The sequence below is a fragment of the Lissotriton vulgaris genome, chromosome 1_1 (genome assembly GCF_964263255.1).
Source record: "Lissotriton vulgaris chromosome 1_1, aLisVul1.2, whole genome shotgun sequence".
Classification (NCBI taxonomy): domain Eukaryota; kingdom Metazoa; phylum Chordata; class Amphibia; order Caudata; family Salamandridae; genus Lissotriton; species Lissotriton vulgaris.
The window spans coordinates 837,192,325-837,214,251 of NC_141685.1; the positions used below are offsets into that span (position 1 = coordinate 837,192,325).

The 21,927-nt window shown below is 44.1% G+C and overlaps 1 protein-coding gene across 1 annotated transcript in view; it reads right to left on the reverse strand.

Moving 5' to 3' along the window:
* Positions 1-21,927, reverse strand: part of LOC147747984 (cytochrome P450 2D17-like) — a 227,496-nt gene that overhangs the window by 63,347 nt on the left and 142,222 nt on the right. The window contains exons 5-6 of the mRNA XM_086957545.1: positions 17,870-18,043; positions 15,339-15,480 (exon numbers count right to left, since the gene is read on the reverse strand). Of these exons, the coding sequence (XP_086813671.1) occupies positions 15,339-15,480; positions 17,870-18,043 (316 nt within the window). The remainder of the gene's footprint in view (positions 1-15,338; positions 15,481-17,869; positions 18,044-21,927) is intronic.

A 21,927-nucleotide genomic window follows, 5' to 3' on the forward strand; every position in this document is an offset into this window, starting at 1 on the left:
ACCGGAAATGTGGGCTTGACGGGGGGTGTCCAGTAGGAGTCTGGCTGAGGCGTTTTGGATGCGTTGGAGTTTTTTCTGTAGTTTGGCTGTGGTTCCGGCGTAGAGGGTATTTCCATAATCCAGTCAGCTAGTGACCAGTGCGTGGGTGACTGTCTTTCTTGTTTCGGTGGGGATCCAACGGAAGATTTTTTTGAGCATGCGAAGGATGTTGAAGCATGAAGATGAGACGGCGTTGACTTGTCTGGTCATCGAGAGGGAGGAGTCCAGGATGAAGCCCAGGTTACGTGCGTGATTTGTAGGTATGGGTGCTGTACCCAGGGCCGGTGGCCACCATGAGTCGTCCCAGGCAGAGGGGGATGATCCTAAGATGAGGACTTCCGTTTTGTCCGAGTTTAGTTTTAAGCGGCTGTTCTTCATCCATTCGGCTACTTCTTTCATTCCTTTGTGTAGATTGCTTTTGGCGGTGTTTGGGTCTTTGGTGAGGGAGAGGATCAGCTGGGTGTCGTCTGCATAGGAGATAATGTTGAGGTTGTGTTGTCGTGCGATGGATGCGAGGGGGCTCATGTAAACGTTGAAGAGGGTGGGACTGAGTGAAGATCCTTGTGGTACGCTGCATATGACTTCGGTGGCGTCTGATTTGAATGGGGGGAGGCGGACTCTCTGGGTTCTCACAGACTGAAACCTCCTGTCAAAGGCCTGGTTTGACGGCACCATCAAGCGATGCTTGTGTGTTTGGACGCAATGACATTGTTGGTGTGTGCTATGGGGCTGTGATCCAGTGTGCGCCTACATAGTTCAGATCCTGAATTTCCTGGCCAGTTTATCGCAGAAATGTCTGACATACCACTCAATCAACACCTTCTGTTCCGCTATCTTGGCAGGGCAGGTGCAAATGGAAGGGTCCCTTGTGACAGAACATACGTTTGTGTTTGCCTTTAAGTGGCATCCAGCTATTACTTCCTCCAGAACCATGTTATTTGGCTCTTTGGGATGTTAATAAGGTGCTTAACCTTTTCCTATCCTGGCAACCCAATAAGTTACCATCAAGGAAGGAACTCTCAGTGAAGCTGGAGATGCTGCTCTGTATGATATCATGCAGAAGGGTCTCAGACGTTCCGACCCTAGACATTACTGGAAGGTCTGTTTTATCCTCAGGGGTGTCATTTACGCTGAGCAGGCATACTAAATCTAAAACTAGGGTCATGGAATACACAGCCCTTCTGGAGTCTCCAAGGTTATGTGTAGTTCAATGCCTTAAGGCCTATGAGGGCAATACTGCTGACTTCAGGTCCCTGGGAGAGAGCCAGCTCTTAATCGCCCTTCAGAAATCCGCACAAACCGGTGTCTTCCCCGACCACAGCCCATTGGGTGTGGTGGGTTATGCAGGAAGCTGAAGTTGATCTTAAATCTTTGGTGCACATTTCATTCAGTTTGGGTGCCCGCCTGGAAGATATTATGAACGTGCCCGTTTGGGCCTCGGATTTGACCTTTAGGAGGTTCTATTTTAAGCTAGTGTTGGATATGGATAATTTGGTGGCGAGTAAACTTTAACCTAGCATAATCCTCGCCTGCGGTGCGGACATAGAATACAAAATTTCCTAGCTATCATAACAGAAAGTTTCATTTCTATTAAGGACTCAGAGGCGTGGATTATCCCACCCATGGATTACTGATTCGGGAGACTCTCCCTGTGACCAGTAAGCATTGAATTATGTTCTCATTCTCATGGCTATTGTAGGTTTATGCTAATTCAATGAACATGTATTGTGCATACCTTGCTTATGGTGTAGCCTTGTCTGTGGGTACCCTCTTGGTAATTTAATCTCTTTTTCCAGGAAGAAAAACTGGGAAATAGGGTTTGTGAGAAAAGGGCTATGGTGAGACTAGCGTGACAAAAGAAGAACTGAGGACAGTGTCAAAGGACTATGGTGCAGACTCTGCAACCTGAATGGACACTTGTGGACTGTTGGACTACATTGTCCGTTGTTGTTCTTACAAATTCACAGTGTTTCATAGGAAATATGGTTCTTGTTAAAATGCAATAAAATGGCTGCTGAGAATAAAGTGGAGAAAGTGGAAGAATACTCCTCGCCTCGGAGTCCTTAATAGAATTAAATCTTTCTATTATGATAGCTAGGATATTTAACAGACCCTCCTTGACCTTCTCCAAGGACATACTCTGCCTGACTTGAAGAGGAAAGAAGAACTCCCGGCCTGTTGTGCTGAATAATTCAGGTTTGTCTCCTTGAGTACTGTAGAGAGTTGTATTTTTTTCTCTCTCTCTAACTTCGTCTCCAACCTTTTGCTCCAGAACTGATTGTGCCATCCTCCTTCTGGGCCAGATATTTAAAGGGGATACATGTGCAGTTGTTTGGTAGCAAGAGAATAACAGGAAAAGGATTCAGGAAAGAGGAATGACTTATGTTGCACAGGGTCATCAGCAGTGGAGAAGGCTGAGGATCAGTAGTCAGTTTAGGTGGGTTACTGAATTCTCATCTGATTAAAAACTGATGGAGGAGTGGGCATATCATGACAAGGGAAGCAGGCAGTAAATGCACAAGGTTGGGATGAGAGGAAAAATAAAAAACAAAGCTTTGACTCATTCTGTGAGTCAGACCATCACGAAGCCGAAGGAATCAAAGTGTCCATGTTTGCCACAGTTCCCAGAAAAATCTTCCTGAAAGATCAATTTCCCATTCATAATAGTTGCCCAAGAAGAAGACTCGGTAGGACAGGGAAAGAGAACACTGGACAAGATCTACAAGGTCAGAAGAGAAGGTAGAAATACATTGGAGACCAGGAGGAAATGAGATGAGAATGTATGAAGCTGAACTGATCATGCATTTAATCAGGAGACAGTCAACGGATACAAGGAAGGGCAATCAATATTTTTTCAAGATAATAAATTAGTGAAAAAAATTAAATATTCCTTGTCTGCAGTTCCTGTTTAAGTGATGGCTGCCTTTTTGGCTGATCTATTGTTAAAGTGGGTGATGCTATGATTAGATTTGGGTGTTGTGCTATTTGTACAGTGACTACTTAGGAGAATATGTTTTGTCTGTTAATTATTCCATCAGAAGATGAGGTCATTATTATTAGTTGTGACCAGAGTACTGTATAGCTGAATGTTATGTCTAGTTCTATAGTGTCTGGAAAGAGTTTGTTTTGGAAATAGTTACTGAGGTCTGTGATGATTAGTCTGATGGGCAACAAAGGATTTATCCCTACGTTCAGTTTTATTCTTTTTCATGACATCTTTCTTAATCCATTTATATGTATGGTATTATCAAAGACGTTTGTTTTTAATACAAATATTTCACACTGGCAGTAGCTGCAGTGTGGTTATGCACTAGTCAGAGTTTCCAAAAGGAGAGCATTTTCGTATTTTTATTTTGCTAATAACTTCAGTCTTCTCAGGTCTCTGTACCACTCACTGGGCGCAGGTACATCCACACAAGCACGTCAGCTCAGGAGCTCAAGGGAGCCTTTTCAACAGAGTGCTACAGAGACCTGAGAAGAATTTGGGCAGTATTTGCAGCAACCCCCAAAAAGACTTGTTGCTCTCTACTGATAAAGGAATGAAAATAGAAACACGTGTCTAGAGTTACACAGCACAAGCTGAACCAACAAGGGTGAAAACTTTTTAAAAAATGACTACTGAAGTAAGTGATATCATGCACTGCATTTACCATGACACATTGGGGCAAATGGAGTGCTGGGATATGAGGCAGGTGCTCCCTCCCTTGTTCTGTTTGAAAAGGCTCCCTTGAGCTACTGAGCTGACGAGCTTGTGGTGATGCACCTGCACCCAGTGAGTGGTACAGAGACCTGAGAAGACTTTGGGCAGCATTTCCAGAGCCCCTCAACGACCTGTTGATATCTACTGATGAAGGAATTAATCCAGAAACACATGTTTAGAGTTACACGGCCCAAGCTCCACCAACCAGGGTAAAAACATAAAGACTACTAGAAGTAAGTGTTCTCGTGCCCTGCATGATGCTTTGGGTTATACTGAGTGCTGGGATGTGAGCCAGTTTGCTCTCACCCTCCTTCTGCCTATGCAGGCTGCTTATGTTTCCAGATTGGACCTCAGTAATGGAGCTAACTTCTACTTCATATCTGCAGACTTCACACCATATTGAACGTTTGCAGGGCCGTAAATACTATCCGAGTTTCTAATGAACACTCCATGCTTTTCAGATCTCACAAACATTACCTTTGCACCTACGCTTTATTTTTATTTATGGCCACTGCTTGCTATGAACCCATCTCAAGATGGTAACTTGTGCCAGATAAATTAAAAACAACATACTGATTAAAGTCTACACAATTAAAGAAACACACAGGCTTGTGTTTATTTCTTTAATTGCAGAGCTTTATAACATGAGACCTGATCTCTCCTTTGAGCCAAGCTGTGGACATGTCAATATCTAATAAAAATATTGGAAAATAAGCAAGTTCACAGTGTGAACAGAGAAGCTCCAGGACAGTCTTCACCGAGCCGAAAATATACCTTGAAGTGCCTTCCCAATGTTAGCTATTATCTAAAATGTCTGAAGCTGTGCTTCTGTCTAGTACCTGGACTTTCTTATAAAGCCTGGGAAAATTCCAGTATCTCCTGAACAAAAAATTCCCAGTATGTCTCAGAAATCTCCAAGATGAGACCCAGTAGCCTCTGTTATCTTGAATGAAGTTGTTAGGGAGTGTCTCGCCACTGAAAATAAGTCTTGAATGTTTTACAGTACCTGCAGTTAATCATGATCAATCCACACTGTCATAGGTCTCCTTTGTTGTAGAACCTTACAACTCATACACAAGTTCCTGAGCAGATTCCATCAATCGGTAATACCTCCCTCTACTAGAGGAACTTCCCACGTCATGCACACAGGCTGGTACCAAGCAGCAAACAACTTTCCTCAGAAGATGCAGACTTCTCTGTCTCAGGGGTAATCTGGGAAACAATGTCCTGCAGGTCTGGAAGCAATTCCTTGGAGAAATGTTCCAACCCATAATTTGAAACAGCCTTTGAAGACTTACCATCATAGGTGGAGCAGGCTTTATCTTTTTAGCAAGCAGGGAAGTCTTCCTCTCTTTCCTTCAAGTTCACCGAAAAAGCGATCCAACCAGTAGTTTTTATTAGGTAGATATGACTTGGCAACTGGGGAATGTTACCTCAGTCCTAACCTAGTCCCCACAGTGTGTGATATCCTGTGACATTTGCTTTCTACAAACTAAAGTACTACTGAGAGGTTCAGGGAAAAATAAAAAATGCCTGATTCGTTCTACAGGTAGTAAGAATTGTTGATGAAATATAATGAACACGTTCTGCTAGCAGAAACAGGTCACTCCTTTATAGCTCTGCTTCTCATACCCATTTTTTTGTCGAAGCCTCCACCTGACCTCTGGAAAATGGCTACAGCTGAGCCATGAGTATAAGTTAAGGAGGATTCTCATCAGCCCTGGATAGATAATTGACCTTAATTAGTTCCTGCTCTGCTTTCTGCAGAAGATGCTTCTGCTCACATGCAGCCTGAATGGCCTCAGAAGGCTCAGACAACTTTATGAAGTTTATTTCACAATTTGGACCTTGAGACTAACCTCGCCAAAACGTACTACACGGTTTGCGGTTCACAAAGGTGTAAAATTAGACCGATTTCAAACAAACAGAAGCACATCATGAAGGTCAATTATTTCCCATATTTAAGGGTGACATTTGACTCATTTAGTACTTGGCTACCTTGTGTTTCCAACAGATGCCGCCTCTATAACCAGCCTGTTGGGGCACAGTTCAACTTTGTAAAGAACATCAGGAGTACATCTGTTATGCCTTTATTTGAAATCTACAAGATTAATTGCTTGCTAGTTATGACCTATGGGCTCTTATATGGGGTTACAGGACTGGTCTAAATTATAACAAGACGAGAATCACTTCTGCAGATGGTTACTAGGCCTAGCTCCATCTAGCCCTCATTATTTTCTTCATGAGGAACTGGGCCTTAACTACGCAAAAGATCACATTAAACATGTTCTATTCCTCCTCTGGATTTCACTATGGAGCAAATCGGCAAGCCTTCCTTAATCATGATGTTATTGCAGATTGCCTAGCATCCGATTTAGGCCATACAATCCTTTGGCTGAAACACATCAAGAATCAATCAATCAATCAATCAATCAATCAGGAGTTTGTTAAAGCGCAACTACTCACCCGTAAGGGTCTCAAGGCGCTGGGGGGGGGGGGGGTGCAGGTTCCATTCCATCAAGGAGGGGGTCTGTCGAAGAGCCAGGTTTTGAGGTTTCTTGCGAAGATGGGGAGCGATGTGGTCTGTCTGAGGTGGAGCGGAAGGGCGTTCCATGCTTTGGCCGCGAGGAAGGAGAAGGAGCTGGTCTTTCTGGTGCGGGGGACCTCGGCGTAGGAGAGCTGGGCTGATCGTAGGGTCCTTTGAGGTGCGTAGAATTTGAGCCGGCTGTTCAGGTATGCTGGTCCGGTGCCGTGGAGGGCCTTATGTGTGTGGGTGAGCATCTTAAAGGGGATTCTCGCCTCGACGGGGAGCCAGTGGAGTGTGCGCAGGTGCTGGGAGATGTGGCAGTGTTTTGGCAGGTTGAGGACCAGTCTTGCGGCGTTCTGGATGGTCTGTAGCTTGCGGATGAGGTTTTTGTTTATTCCGGCGTAGAGTGCGTTGCCGTAGTCGAGTCTGCTGGTGACCAGGGCGTGAGTGACTGTCTTTCGGTGTTCGAGGGGGATCCATTTGAAGGTCTTACGAAGGAGGCGGAGGGTGTGGAAGCAGGAAGATGAGACAGAGTTGATCTGGCGGTCCATTTTGAGTTCGGAGTCCAGGATGATTCCCAGGTTGAGTGCGTGGTCTGTGGGGGTTGGCGGGTTTCCGAGGGCGGTGGACCACCAGGTGTCGCTCCAGGCGTCGGGGTTTGGGCCCATGATGAGTACTTCTGTTTTGTTGGTGTTTAGTTGTAGGCAGCTGTTTTTCATCCATTTGGCGACGGCTTCCATGCCTTCTCGAAAGTTGCGTCTGGCGGTGTTGGGCTCGTTGGATAGGGAGAGGATGAGCTGGGTGTCGTCTGCGTATGACACGATGTTGAGTCCGTAGGTTCTGACGATGGGGGCAAGTGGAGCCATGTAGACGTTGAAGAGCGTCGGGCTGAGGGAGGAGCCCTGGGGGACTCCGCAGGTGGTAGGTGTGGGGTCTGAGAGGAAAGAGGGAGTCTGACCCGTTGCGTCCTGCCGGAGAGGAAGGAGCAGATCCAATAGAGGGCCTTGTCCTGGATTCCTGCTTCGTAGAGTCTGCGTATTAGGGTGCGGTGGGAGACTGTGTCGAACGCCGCTGATAGGTCTAGGAGGATGAGGGCTACTGTTTCTCCTTTGTTCAGTAGGGTGCGGATGTCGTCTGTTGCGGCGAGGAGGGCAGTTTCCGTACTGTGGTTTTTTCTGAAGCCGGATTGGGAGGAGTCGCGGATGTTGTGTTCTTCAATGAATGTGGCGAGTTGGCTGTTGATGGCTTTCTCGATGACTTTCGCTGGGAAAGGGAGCAGGGAGATGGGTCTGTAGTTTTTGAGGTCGGTGGGGTCCGCTGAGGGTTTCTTCAGGAGGGGGTTGACCTCGGCGTGTTTCCAGTCGTCGGGGAACGAGGCGGTCGCCAGGGAGCGGTTGATGGTGTGGCAGAGCATGGGTGCGATGGTGTCAGCGGGTCTGTTGAAGATGTGGTGGGGGCAGGGGTCCGTGGGTGCCCCTGAGTGGATTGACTTCATTGTCTTTAGTGTGTCTTTGGTGGTGAGGGCTGTCCAGTCATCAATCGCTGGTTTCTGGGTGTCGGGGGTGGTTGGTGAGGGTTCAGTGTGTTGGTTGTCTTTGTCGAAGTTGTCGTAGATGTTCTTGATTTTGTGAACACCATGGAAGTTTTTGGCAGACAAGATCTGTACACTTCCCCACATACGATTGCCACGGGGTACGGTGCATGTGTAAAAGAGCTATTTGTGATGTTTTCGACTGCCAACAGATAAAGAACAGAAATTGAGAAAATCACCCTGATAAATTATGCCATTATCAAAACGTGATAATATTGAACCTTACTTGACCCTGGTCAATAATGTATGGGAAAGAATGCTCCTAACTAAATGTCACTTAGGCACAACTTGAAGCCACCTTTGTTTACTCTTGGGTCAGTTTGACTCTGCGTCCGTCATAATTTGCTCTTATGATCAGGGGTGTATCTTCAGGGGGAGGGTGTATGAGGTGGAGCACCCCCCAAATAATTGATCTGTCAGTGATGTGTTATGTTTCAGATAGGTACCCCAATATAGGCTTAGGTAGCAACCGAACCCTTCATCTTACATTATACTACATAACGGTTCTTGGGACTGACCTTTTACCTGGTTCTTGGGGCTGACCTTTTACCTAGTTACGGTACTGCTTACAGGACATGGGGTTTTCCCTGAAAACTAGCCTCATTCATTATGCATGAGGATTCCTGGAAACTCAGCAGGACTACCATCTCCTGCATAATAACTATGTATAAGGGTAAATCCTTCGTCATTCTAAGTCCAACATGACACAGCAAGGTAGATCCCCTGAGGTTACCACTTCGGGTTATAAACACCATATTTTTGCTGAGGCAGGGAGAGGAGAAAAAGGACTTCCATGCTGACACACTGATGCAAGACGCTAAGGTTCCTGCACGCAGACACTCCAGCTTGTAGTGAGTGGTCTGACATCCCTCACGGTGTGTCCATCTCGAGACCAAGAAGTGGTCCCACAGTCTCTCACTTTAGGTAATGGTATTGACTTTATGCTAGAGGGATTCTTGGCTCTACACCTACATACATGCTAGGTAAACTTTGGTACATCTAGTTAGGGTCCCATCGTAGGAGTACGCATATTTACTGTCATGTATTTTTATACCTGCCTGTATTCATTGTTTTAGCAATATGGTAGAAATCTACCATCCTTATACTCTGTTGGTGCTTATAACCATTTATATCGGTTTTTGTCCAATGGTTGTTTCAGCACACCTATTTTACACTAGAATGAGACTGGTTCAATAAATGCCTTTAGAAAATGTCCCCACAATTTATTCTGTGTGTGTCTCTGAGACAAAGTGAGCACGAGTGACTGAGCGAAAAGTATTGAACTGTTTCCATGATCCCTGATGGGACAGAGTTGTTATGTTCGATAGTTGCCAAGAACTACTCTCCCTGGTAAGAGGGGTGTCTAGTGGCACTGTGAGCTACCTGGTATACAGGCAAAAATACCCGGTGGGGGTGTCTGGAATCAGTCTGGACACCAATCCCACAGTCTATGTTGTCTAAACGTGCAGATCCTATATAGTTTTATAGGAACTACACGACAGATGAGGCAGCATAATTGGTTCTGCTGTCGGTAAACATTTTTATTTTATCAAGATTGCTGGGCCCAGGAGGAGGAGTACCCGAGAGCATAGGCAGGGGTTTGAGCTCAAAGTACACATCCGAATGAAATTGGCACAATCGCACAAGAGCAATGGGCCTCTCTCTACCTGTTACTCACTCCACTGTGTTGCTGGTGCTTGGATGACCTCTCAATGACCTAATTGATGTTCATCACGCCTTTGTCAGGGAGTGGTGCCACATTCTGGGCCCAGTGCTTGAGTGAGCAGCATGATAACATATGCTGTATCTGCATGCCAGTGATGTTACCTACAATTGGAATACTACTTAAGTGTGTGCTATGCTTTCTCATGAGAAGTCAGGTGGACGCTCTTCTGGTGTGTATTTTTTTCATTGTTGTCTTCCACAGACTGCACGTGCACCTGCTATGTATATGTACTCGACTTGTTTGGAAATTATGATGTATGAGTTTCATGTATTTATGCATTGTCCTGCTGACAAGTACTTTGAAGCAGCTGTCAATCATCAGCAGCACTGTAAGAAAGTTAGACAATAAAAACTGAATTCTTACATGATTCTGGGAATGTGCATTTGAAGTTTAAAACTTATGCATGTCGTTTTGGGTGACCAACAGATGGGCATCGGACAGGGCAGGCTTTTAGGATGGTGTAGAGTTTTGGGTTGCTGAGTGAAAGGGCACTGTGCTAAAAATTCACTTGGTGTAAAAGCATCTGCTACAGGGAATTCCATGTGTGTTTCAACAGGATTCTGGCAACAATAAAAATAATTAAAATAATGCTGGTGATTAAAAGTTATGTTCCTGCTAGAGAGAGATCAGAGTTTTGTCTAGAGGCAGTTCTAACTGTAGCACAGAGGGTTAATGTACGTTCTGCAAAGAATGAGTACCATGCAGATCAGAACTGTATTTATGTGGATAGCTCAGTGGGTTTCTGTTTTTGTCACAGAGATCCTTTTGTTGCTTGCTGTTCATAAATACTAATCCTAAGTAATATATCACAGTGACATGTGAACTGCCATCAAAGAGTTGCATGCAAACTGCGTGGTATAAGTTAGAACATTATGGTTATCCCCAGTTTTTCTTTATCCTAATGATGTTAATAAAGGGTTAGTTTGATAGCAATACAGTCTTATGAGTATAGCCAACCGCAACCACTGTGGTATGTTTTAAATTCTAACTTTGTGTTTCCTCAGACCAATCACTCATTGTCTCTGCCTAGTTTATGTGTGATGTAAAGTGCTCCGACAACTTACACTGGTATGAACAGCACTATAAAACAAATAAAATGCATTTGCGAGAGGGCTATAGAGAGATGAGGGGAAAATTTGGATGGTTAGAGTGAGGAAATCAGAGGAGAAGGAGGTCATTGAGGAGAGGGAGCATTGAAAGAGACATTGAAGAGAGGGAGCATTGAAACAGATTTTTGCACTGCGTGCCATCAGCGCTAAAGATGGCCGTGACATCGGAATACGTTTCATAAACAAGAGACAATAAAAAAACATTAATAAGTAATCACCCCTTTTAAAGTGTTCTATGTTCATTTTAAATCTTGGTCCTTTTAGTCCTTCCTGCAAATGGCGCGCACTAGAGCTGTAGCCCCTCTGCCTAATTCTTGTGCAATCGTTTAATGATATGTTTCCATGTTACACTAGACCGGTTTGAAACAAGGCTGTGTGGTTGTCATCAGGCATGCTCTTGACCGGACATATGCGGATAATATATGCTTTTTGTTCGCCTCTGACGTTTTATGTCATTTATAATTTCACCAATGTAATGGTTAACGCTTCACTTGTGGTATGTGTGATTGTACTACTGCCTGACCTACACATGTTGTTTATTGGATGCATCATTCCTTACGTGTAACTCTACGGACTCTTTATAGAATGTTGTATCTTATGAAAAGACATGCTAACTGGTTCTTGGTTGGAACTATGTTCCTATTGCTTGTACCTGAATTTTGCATAAATCCAATAAAAACAAATTACAAAAAAATATTGGTCCTTTTGTGAAGCAGTGACCTGGTGTTGTGTAGTTTCCACTATTCAGAAGAAACTGCACGTTTGCGGACAACATAAACCTTTGGATGAAACTTAAAACATTCAAATTCTTTTTTCAGGTAAAAGCTGTTTGTTTCCCATTATAAGAGTTCTACTGCGCCTTTTAAGCATTTGCTAAAAAACTTTAGTTATAGTATACTGCAATTTGAAAATACATAGTAGACACTTTGAATTCTATGGTAACTCATGTTGTGGATTAAGACTATAGTATTGCTACCAATAATACCCTTGCTCTACTAAATAATTTAAAATGAATGTCCCTAAGCTTTTCGTTATTCACGTTTACTGACCTCAGATCGTTGCTACTCTTTCCAGTTGGGTTCACCATGTTGCTAGTTGGGAAATCTCAGACTCACACCCCACCCCTAACATTTTTGACTAAGCTAAGCCTCTGCTTGCGATTAAACCTCCGCCAAGACCCTCATTCATTTATTTCATCTTCTCTCTCAAATACTATGAACATTTTAAAAAGATACTTTGGTCATATTCTCAAATTTCCTGGATTTTATCAACACAAGCCTGCATTTTATTTTTCCGTGTGTTACCAAATTATGTTGTCTGCCATTCAGCAGGGCGCTTCCTAAAAATGCTTTGCATTGACGAAACTCAATTCATTTTTAGCTTTCATCTTTTATTGTCATTAATTATAGATGTCTTGCTTATCTTTTTTTATTGAATGCATTGTATTTGTAGCCTTTGTCGATGTTTTATATGGTTATGCTATAAAGTTATTGAGTAAGTACGTAAATTGCTCTAAATATTTCAGCCTGGTTGAGAGAAGGTTCCATCTCCCATACTGGATAATTAAAATCTTCCAATTTGCACATTCAGGCAACTTAGTGACCAGAGGAGAGTTCAGAGGGACAGGAACGTGAGTATTGCCTACTTGTCAGAACATGGAGTAGAAGATAGAAATTGTCGCAGAAAAGAGCAATCCTATCCCTTAACTCTTGCAAACGTACTGCTTTCATATAACTGGAAGGTGGTCTGAGAAAGTGGTTAACTATTCCAAAACATTTCCTTACCAAGTCAGCAGTACAAGTTAATTAGCTCATTAACAGATTCAAATTTTTGCCTAAAGGTAGTCTGCTTATAATGATGAGGCGATTTTTGTAAGCTAATTCTACTATCTCCGAAAAAAGAACGACTACGGGCATGCTCAAGTTGCTTGTGGCCAGCTTTCCTCCTTGACTGCAGGTATAAACCAAGCAGTAGTGGCTTCGTTCGTTTTAGCAGGATAGGGTTATCAACAGCTGCCATCAGTTCGAAGGTTGACGGCAAAGTCAAGGTGCATTAGAGCAGCGGAGTGAGAAGCAGTCACGGGTCCTGGAACGATATCCACACCTTCTGCAGTATTGGATTAGTCATGACTCAAGCTGGTATGGAGGTAGCTGAATTAAAAGTCCTTGGATATAAGCTCTGTCCTCTCTATGTTGCGGTGGTCTTCTTGTAGAACAGGAGAAGACACTAATGTTCTCTGACATAATGGACCAAAGCTCCTCTAGATTAAGTGAAGTTACAGCATCCAGTTTGGTTCTCATCGTACTTGTCATATATTTGTATGCCCCAAATGGGAACTGACGGAGGTGGCTGTTTAGGATCTGGTGTTTACAGTGATCCCAAAGCAGTTCAGGAGTAAACCCATAGACCAGGTTGAGATCTGGGTAAGGAGGTATGGAAAAACAACAAAGTCTCAACCGGTAATATTGAGAGAGCTAATTAGTAAGTATGTACACAACATTACAACGACAGAGAAATAGGAAGACTTGTAGTTTGTTTAAATGTGCTCAAGGCATCATATATTTTGAAAGACAAATTTGGGAACAATTGTATTAGCACTGTAAGCAATTATTCCAGGGGCAACCCGAAGACTTTGTGCACGCAAGTGCTCATGACACTCAAAGGTGAACGGTGCTGGTGACAAGTGAAAAAAACAGGGAGGGCGCAATGTGAAAAGGTGACTGATATGTTTACCGATTTCTGGTTCAGGACAAAGATTATTTACATAGATTAATCATACTTTTTAGACATTTTTGAAAGAATCATAGCAGAAAAGGGGCCGCAAATCGTGCTGGTATGTCAATGGCGTTTCGTTCCCAGTCAGTTGGGATCATCATCAGGAACAGGTTGCCATTTGAAGGTGCTGAGGTATGGATGCTAATAGAACAGCGAGGCTAGCCCTATCGCCGTGGCGTGTGTCCAGGAGAAGGGGCCCGAAGGTGAGGCGCAGAACCACTAGGGCGCAGGGTTCCTGCCGGAAGGCTGAGCCCGGGATGGTAGATCATTCCAATGGAGGAATCCGGAATTTAGTCGGATCCGGTATCAAAGGAATCTGGAGTGGTGTTGTCCCCGGAAAGGAAGCGTGAGCCAGAAGGTCACAAGAGCTGATAACAGGGTCAGAGCCCCGATCCACTGTCGACCGGCTGAAGCGGGTTGTGGAGCTGCCGTCTAGTCGGTCCGTTCGTAGAGGAGAGGAATCAGTCCGGACGTAGAGTCAACGACAATCGAATTGGTTCCTTGGCCAGAGTACGCGATCTCCAAGAGGCCGCCACAATCGTGATCGGCTGGAACGGAACCTGAAATCGCGAGCAGTTCAGGCACAGTGACTAGGATCTTGCTGCAGCCACAAAATTCCTCATCCGGAGTTCTTTGATGACACCCCCCACCCATCTTACTTGATAGCACTGAATCTGAAACTTGCAAGATGTGCTTGAGTGAACATCAACCCTACTTCAATCTCTAAGATAACGGCAGAGGAACAGGCAACTCGGCCAACAAATGCATCTGACTTATTGAGTGATGGAATTTAAAGAACATAAACACATTTTTTGGATCATGTGCATTACACATAAGTACAATTATTTACTGTCCATTAGTCATTAAAACATACATAAGTATAAAGACAGCTGATTTATACAGTATATGGAAGTAGTGTTGCAGCTCTGCGCTAATAAAGAGATGCTGAGTGAACACAAAAGAGCCCCATTTTTAAGATCTGTTTGACAGCACAAGTCTGCAAACCTTATTACTTACAATATATATAGAGTGGGTTTGGGTAAGCCCCCATTCACACATGACGTTTTTTTTTGATTAGCCACGTTCAGCTTTTTGATTCAAACACGTTCAATCACATTGTATCAGCCCAGAGAAATCTCCCTCTCTGACCACATGAGATTGGCTGTTTGATGTATCATTCCCCCTTATATGAAAAGCTTGCACTGCAATGAATGAGACTATTTTAAGCTTTATATTAGCAATTTTTTACTATCAATACGAAGAGCCAAATGCCACCAATTCAAATTGAAACCCGCCACCAATACAACTCATTCATCACTGAAACCTCCACCACAATACCAATACCACCAATAATGTTACCACGAACACTGCCAATGTCGCCACCTCCAGTACACCTAAAACAACTACCATCATCAAAATCACCACCTTCACACTAATGCAACCTTCAATACCATGCCACCAGTGCCTCCACCACCTATACCACAAACAGCGGCGCCAATGCCACCAACACCAGCAAAGCCAGAAACTACAATCATAGGGGAACCAAGGCCACAATACCACCCCCACCAGTACCAGCTACACCACTAGAAAAAACACCAATACCATAATTACCAATATCATACTTCTACCAATACCACCCCTTCTATTACCACTAATACTACTGAAACCAACCAATCCCACCAACAATATCACCAACACCACCTCCAAACTTTAACAAAGCTAATAGGTCAGACTTTAAGGTTGTCCCTCATGAAAACAAATCTGCATGTCTGTGTTTGCCTGCATTGTCACATTAATCCTAGACCTTCTGGCTGAGCCAATTCATGTTTCAAACGCTTTTAAATGTCATACTAAACCACAGTACCACTTACTCTGAATGTCTGGATACAGGATCATATAGAGCAGACCCCAGCGCAAGGTGGTTGAGGTGGTCTCGGTGCCAGCGCCAAATAGGTCACCGACGGTAAAGAGAAGGTTATCTAGACAGAAGATGTCGCTGGGGTTGCCCTTAGTCTGGAAGGGAAGAATAGAGACATGGGTTAGAGACTGTAGTGATGCTGCAGATCCTACTCCCAATGGTGTCAAAAATAATTCAGGTGGCTCATTGTGAATGTGAAAGTTGCTGTGGATCTATGCAGGTAAAATAAATAAGGAAGAAGAGTAACAGTGTCAGGGAGGATGTTAGACCTCCGTTCCGAATAAGGGAAAAGGTTAATGACTAGTCACTGTTGTTATGGGACTTTTCAACTCGGTATCTGAGGTTTGCCCTTTTTAAGCTAGTGGTTCCTCGGTCTTGCAGACTTTTTAATCAGGCTTACACAATAAAAATAATGTCAATCACTGATAGTCCCCATGATACACGTGTACACAGGGTGTAGCCCTGGAGGTTCAATACAACGATGGTTAATTATTAAAACCCCTCCGATCACGGAGTAGAAATGTGGGCAGAGAAATATGTAAGCGGAGGGAAAAAGAGGAGGGGGAGAGAGGATATATGGAAAAATCATTTAAATATCACATAGATATAACTGCTGGAGTGTAGGGAAATGAGCGAGAAAGATAGACTGTAAATACCACTCAGAAATAAATACAATAGAGGATGGGGAGAAGCATTTATATACCTCAGTGGTATAACTACAGTAGAAGAGGGACTGGGAAGCTATAACCTGGGGCGGATCCTCCGCTATGCAGGAGAAGCATCGCCCTCCCTTCCAACTGCTTCAACACAACAGGAAAATAGAAATAAAACAAAAATCAACGGGTTTTGTTATTGGTTTATTTTTCCTTACCTGTTGGGTCTTTGGAGGCGGGCCATGGGGGATGACAGGCTGCAGGAGGAGTGGTGGGCACTGTTGTCAGTGTGCATGATTGTTTGGCCTACCAAACCATCATGCGCACTGAAGCGGTCTCCAACCCGAGCTGCGTTGCAGGGTTGGCGACAGCAGGCACAGGCTCCCAGTCTCACTGGAAGATCACATTCAGAGCGCTCAGGCCAGTCCTGATGGTGCTCTCATGACACGAGAACAGCATCCGGATTGGTGGCAGTGGATTCTGTGAGCCTGTGAGGAGAGGAGCAGAAGTGCACGACCCGGCCGGCTGCAGGTACGTTTTATTTTTATTTGTTTATTTGTTCCATCCCGCTACCCCTTCCCCCGCCCCTGCACTCTTCCACAACACCACCCGCTACTGGCTATAACATCGAGAACTAAATACATCAGGAGAATAAAAATCAATAGGAAGCAAGAGACATTTAAATGTCACAGGAGAATAATACAGTAGAAGTGTATAGTACAAAAATGAGAAGGGTGATATCAGAAACATAAAGAGCTCAACTGCATAAGTACACTGGAACAGGAAGGGGGTGGAAGGGTATTTAAGAGACAATTAAATATGCCAAGAAAATAAATATAGAAGAAGAATGACTTGATGGTATGAGAGACACTTAAATACTTCAGAGATACAAACACAGTAGCAGTTGTGTGGCTCTAGGGAAGAGAGTTAAGAAATGGAAAAGAGGATGAAACCATCCAAGGAAAAATGGCAGGAAAGATCATTCAGTCACACACAAAATCCAAAATTGAGCGCCAATGGTCTTTGGGTTTGAGTGCAAATATCGCTTGAAATGAAATTGACGCATAGTATTTTCTATGCAAATTCCTCTGGTATTACTTGGGACATTTTATATAGGCAAATCAGGTGAGAAGTGGCGGACACGTGTAGAATTACAATGCAGAGCAAAGCAACTGCTCGGTAATTCCATTTCCGACATTGGAAACTCCGAGTGGTCGGCACAACCTGCTTAGGGGTAAAATCAACGCTTGTGGTACATACATTTACCCCATGTGGATTTTGTACCCCCAAAAAATGAAGGGACTGTTAATGAGACCTCATGTAGGGTCTACAGTGCTACAGCATTTGGGGAAATAAGAAACATCAAAGGTCATATAATATGGGTTTGCACCACAAACCTTGGATCACATTCCCACTCCTAATACACCAAGTTGATGTTAGTACATGCCCATGCAGGAAATTCATAATTGTATGTTACAACAACAGCGCTTAGTAGAAAACTTGCTAATGTCTCTCCCTGCAAACTTAGACTGTGACATCTGTGTGAACCTGAATTTTGGTTAGTCAGCCAATAATCACATTTGCGTCAAGTAGTCCGGAGATATGCAATATCTAGGTTGAAACTAGAGGTGTGTGAAATTTTGTGAATCTCTTTCTATACAATTTATTAGAGTGTAACTAAAAGTTTACGATGTACATGACATTTGCAACTATCAAATTTGTGGTGACCTCTTTATTTAGCAGGGTATGGCTAACTCTATACTAAAGATATGAGCATTTTTATAAATGAGCCCCCCCATATCTCATATTCTGGATATTGATGTACTGATACCTTCTCCATTTCAACAAGGAAGGCATCGATGAAGTCCCTCGTAGTCGCAGGATCAAAGGTCTCCTGGTGCTCCTTGATGATTTCCCTCATAAAGCTGAATATTTCCCTCTGCGGTCGAAACACTTTCCGCTCCAGAAAAGGGATGCGCAGCAACACAGGGAATAGGCTCAACACCTGGGAGGCACAATGTGGAGGAAAACAAGAGGTTGGGTATTTAAAAATATAGGGCTCCATGTATTGTACTCCAACAATGACCGTCAGTGATTAGGTAGTGTACAGGTATAAACACATGCTGATCCATTCAGATATGAAATGAAAGCAAATTTATAACGCGCGTACTCAGCCCAATGGGCATCAAGGCGCCTAACCAAAATGTTTGCATGACCAGAGAGCTAATTACTAGTAGGCTTTCCTGAAACACCATGTTTTGAGGTCCTTTTTGAAGAGGGGCAGTGAGGATAAGGACTTAGGCTCCAAGGGGAGTGCATTCCAAAGACGAGGGGCAACTGTAGAGAAAGCTCTTCCTCCCCATCTAGTCTTCTTAGTCCGCAGGATCACCAAGAGATTCAGTTGTGATGAACGTAAACATCTGCTGGGGACATAGCCAGAGAGAAGTGATCCCAACCCATCAGATGTTCCAGCTCTCAGAGCCGTATGCACTAGACAAATGATTTTAAAGGAGATACGGTGCTCTATCGGAAGCCAGTGGAGGCTCTTTCTGGCTAGTGTCGCAGAGGAAGAGCGGGGAATGTCTAGTACAAATCTTGCTGCCGCATTCTGTACTGTTTGGAGGCGTTGGATCAGTCCCTTATTGATCTCTGCGTACAGTGCGTTGCAATAGTCCAATCTTGACCCGACCAACGCAACCACTGTCTGTTTCCTAGCTTGCGGGGAAAGATAATGCACTATTCGTCGGAGAATTTTGATAACTCCCCAACAGGTGGCCACCGTTCTATTGACCTGAAGCGTCATTGCCAGCGAGGTATCAAAAGACCAGCTTTATGTATTGTTGGAAACAAAAAGCTATGCTGGAATGCTCAAATGCATCGGTCATTAGTGGTTACTCTGAGTTGCCTTCCAGTATTTTCATTGTTTGGTGTGCCACTTCAAACAGGAGCCATCTACATGCAATTGTTTTTGGCCCAGACACTAAGGGGCCCATTAGGATGTCTGGCGGATTGCCCCCGCCGGCCTAGCGAGGGCAATCCGCCCGACATCCACTCCTGAATTCCCCCCGCCATATTAGAATGGCGGGGGGACCGCGGCAGACGGAAAGATAGTCCGCCGCTTTTCCGCCCCGGTCGCCTTGCGGCCAGGGCGGAAAAGGATTAATATGGTGGCGGTGTCTTTCAGACACCGCCAGCCATATTACAATGAGCAATGCCGCCACGGAAAGGCATGCGGTCTTAAATCTGGTGGCCCCCTGCGGGGGAGTTTGATTGAACTCCTTTATCAATGCTACAGCCATGGTAGCCAGGTACTAAGTTTTATAAACATATGACCGACCATATGACCAAGGCATTAATCACTGCACTAATTCCAAGCAAGCAGGAATTCTGCTGAAGCCTACTGATCAGCCTCCCTCTCTCCTTCCGTCGCCATATGATAAAGCGCTAAACGTATAAACAAGATTCTTCCACAGCGCCCCCCCCCCCCCCCCAAGAAATACCCCCATATCATCCTACCGTTACTGGGTCAGACTGGTATCAGCTAAAAACAGAGGTTTGTACAAACTAGTAATACTGGTATTCAAAACAATCAATGACACCATTGCACATGCTATCTCTACAAAGCCTAACTCAGCATGTGTCTTGACCCCTGGAATAACGCAAGGAAGCCAGGGGTAAGTTACATGGCAAGAAAGTATTATCCCTACAACAGGAGCCTAGCTATCCCTCGATCAGCTCTACCATAACTGCCTTCACTGGAATGCTCACTGGTCACATAGAACACAGATGCAGGCTACCCCCACACCACACGTACCTATACAAAGTTCCTTACCACTGGCATTGTAAGACTCATAAGCACAACACATCTTCCCCTTACAAATGAACAATGTACTGAAGGAATAGCAAAACACACAATGATATGTTTAACTAAAATACGAACATGCAAAGGGATACAAGAACATCCAAAATGAATGATGCTCTGACAACTGAACATAATGCTTGAAATATGCAGGTGGTTTGCGACTCCTGACATTTCTTAGCACAGAATCCCCATCGGTTGCCTTAGAAATCACCCACACCTGACGCTAGGGCATTGCTAAGACGTTCAGAGGGCTTGCTCATGTTCCATCACACATTAACATGAAAGCGCTGTTCCTTTGTTACTCACCAACCCGACTTTGACCACCTCTCTGATATAAAGCCACTCGTCTATATCATCTGTCACCATTCTCCAAAACCACAGAAAAGCAACAAACTTGCCTGACCTTAAATGGCCCCTTGAACTTTGGCAAAACTCCTCCTTTCTGAGCACAACAAATCTTCACCCAGTCACCCACCTGAATATGCGGGATACGTTTCATGTCCTGGATACGCTCTTCCATCTGTGTGTCAGAAAATGCTGTATCTTTCATCCAGGTGGGGACTTACTTGGTGCCTGCCAGCCTTTCCCTCATAAGTTCAAATGAGGTCCTTTGAGTGACATCATGAACACTGGTGCGATAAGCATCCACCCTGTCCATCATTGTACTACCTACATCACCTCCTCCTGCTACAGCCATTTGAATCCTGTCTTTCATCATTGTCTTCGGCCTCTCCACAATACCATTACTTTGTGGGTTGTAAAATGAGATACTATTATGTGAAATACCATGTGACTCTAAAATACTACCCATCTCCCCAGAAATAAATTATGATCCATTATCAGTTATGAGAACATTGGGAACACCTTCATCCAGGAAAATCTTCTTCAACAAAAGAATAGTAGCTCTTGTTGTAATCTCCCTCATGAAATTGACAATTAACCACTTTGAATGAACATCCACCACTATCATGGCATACTTCCATTCACTCCTCAGCTCATGCATAGGGCCAATAAAATCCAAACTTGATGTGAGCCATGGTTTGCCAGGATCAGATATGCGACTCATGTCCGATTTAACTCTTATTCAATCTAGTTTCTGCATCCTTGCACATATCACAGTTCTCTAGCCATTTATCCACTTGTTCGTCCATCCCAGGTGACCACCAATTTTCAATCAACCTCTTCCTGGTTTTGGTTTGCCCAAGGTCCCCCTCCTGTGCCATTCCTATCAATTTTGTCTGGAGACCACACGGTGTCACAAGTTTCTCACCTCTCATCAACACCATGTCTTCATAAAAGGACAATTCCTCAAGAACATTCAAATAAGGCCTGACAGATACTGGCACAGCACTTTCCCTCCTACTGCCTAATATCCTTTATAATCTTTATTCGGTAAATTGATCACCATAAAAGACAACAATATACATTTTAAAATACATTTCATCAAATTATACTAGCAGCAACAGGGGATGACCAAACTTAAAATACGACTAAACACTGACATAATAATAAAACCACAGACAAAAAAGATACTCCAGGTACTCAGAATTAGCAGCTTCAAACAACTCCACTCAAGGTAGGTAGAGGCCTTGCAATCATTCCCAAAGATCTTGATCTAATAATCCAGGCACTACCTAAAAACTTTGCCACCCCGCATATCAATGAGGTAGATGATAGATCCGATGTAATCACTCGTAATGCCGAGCGGTGGCACCTCATCCCCAAACCTTTACATACTGGTTTCAACCAGTTTTTCCGCGCCACTTTATACGCGGGGCAGGCAAAAAGAAGGTGGGCCACGGACTCTTTAGGGGCCGCACAACCCGGACAAGATCGCAAGAGACCGCCCTGGTTGGACCATTTTGAAGTAAATTCGCGTACCGGGAGGGTACCGTACCTTAATTTTAAAAAGAGGGTCCTGTCTAGAGGCTTAGTTATCAAGTCCAAAAAGGGTTCAAGCTTCCTTGCACTCTTACACTCCAGAAAGGACTCTGTAAGTGAACCCCCTGTTATACCACGTAATGCTT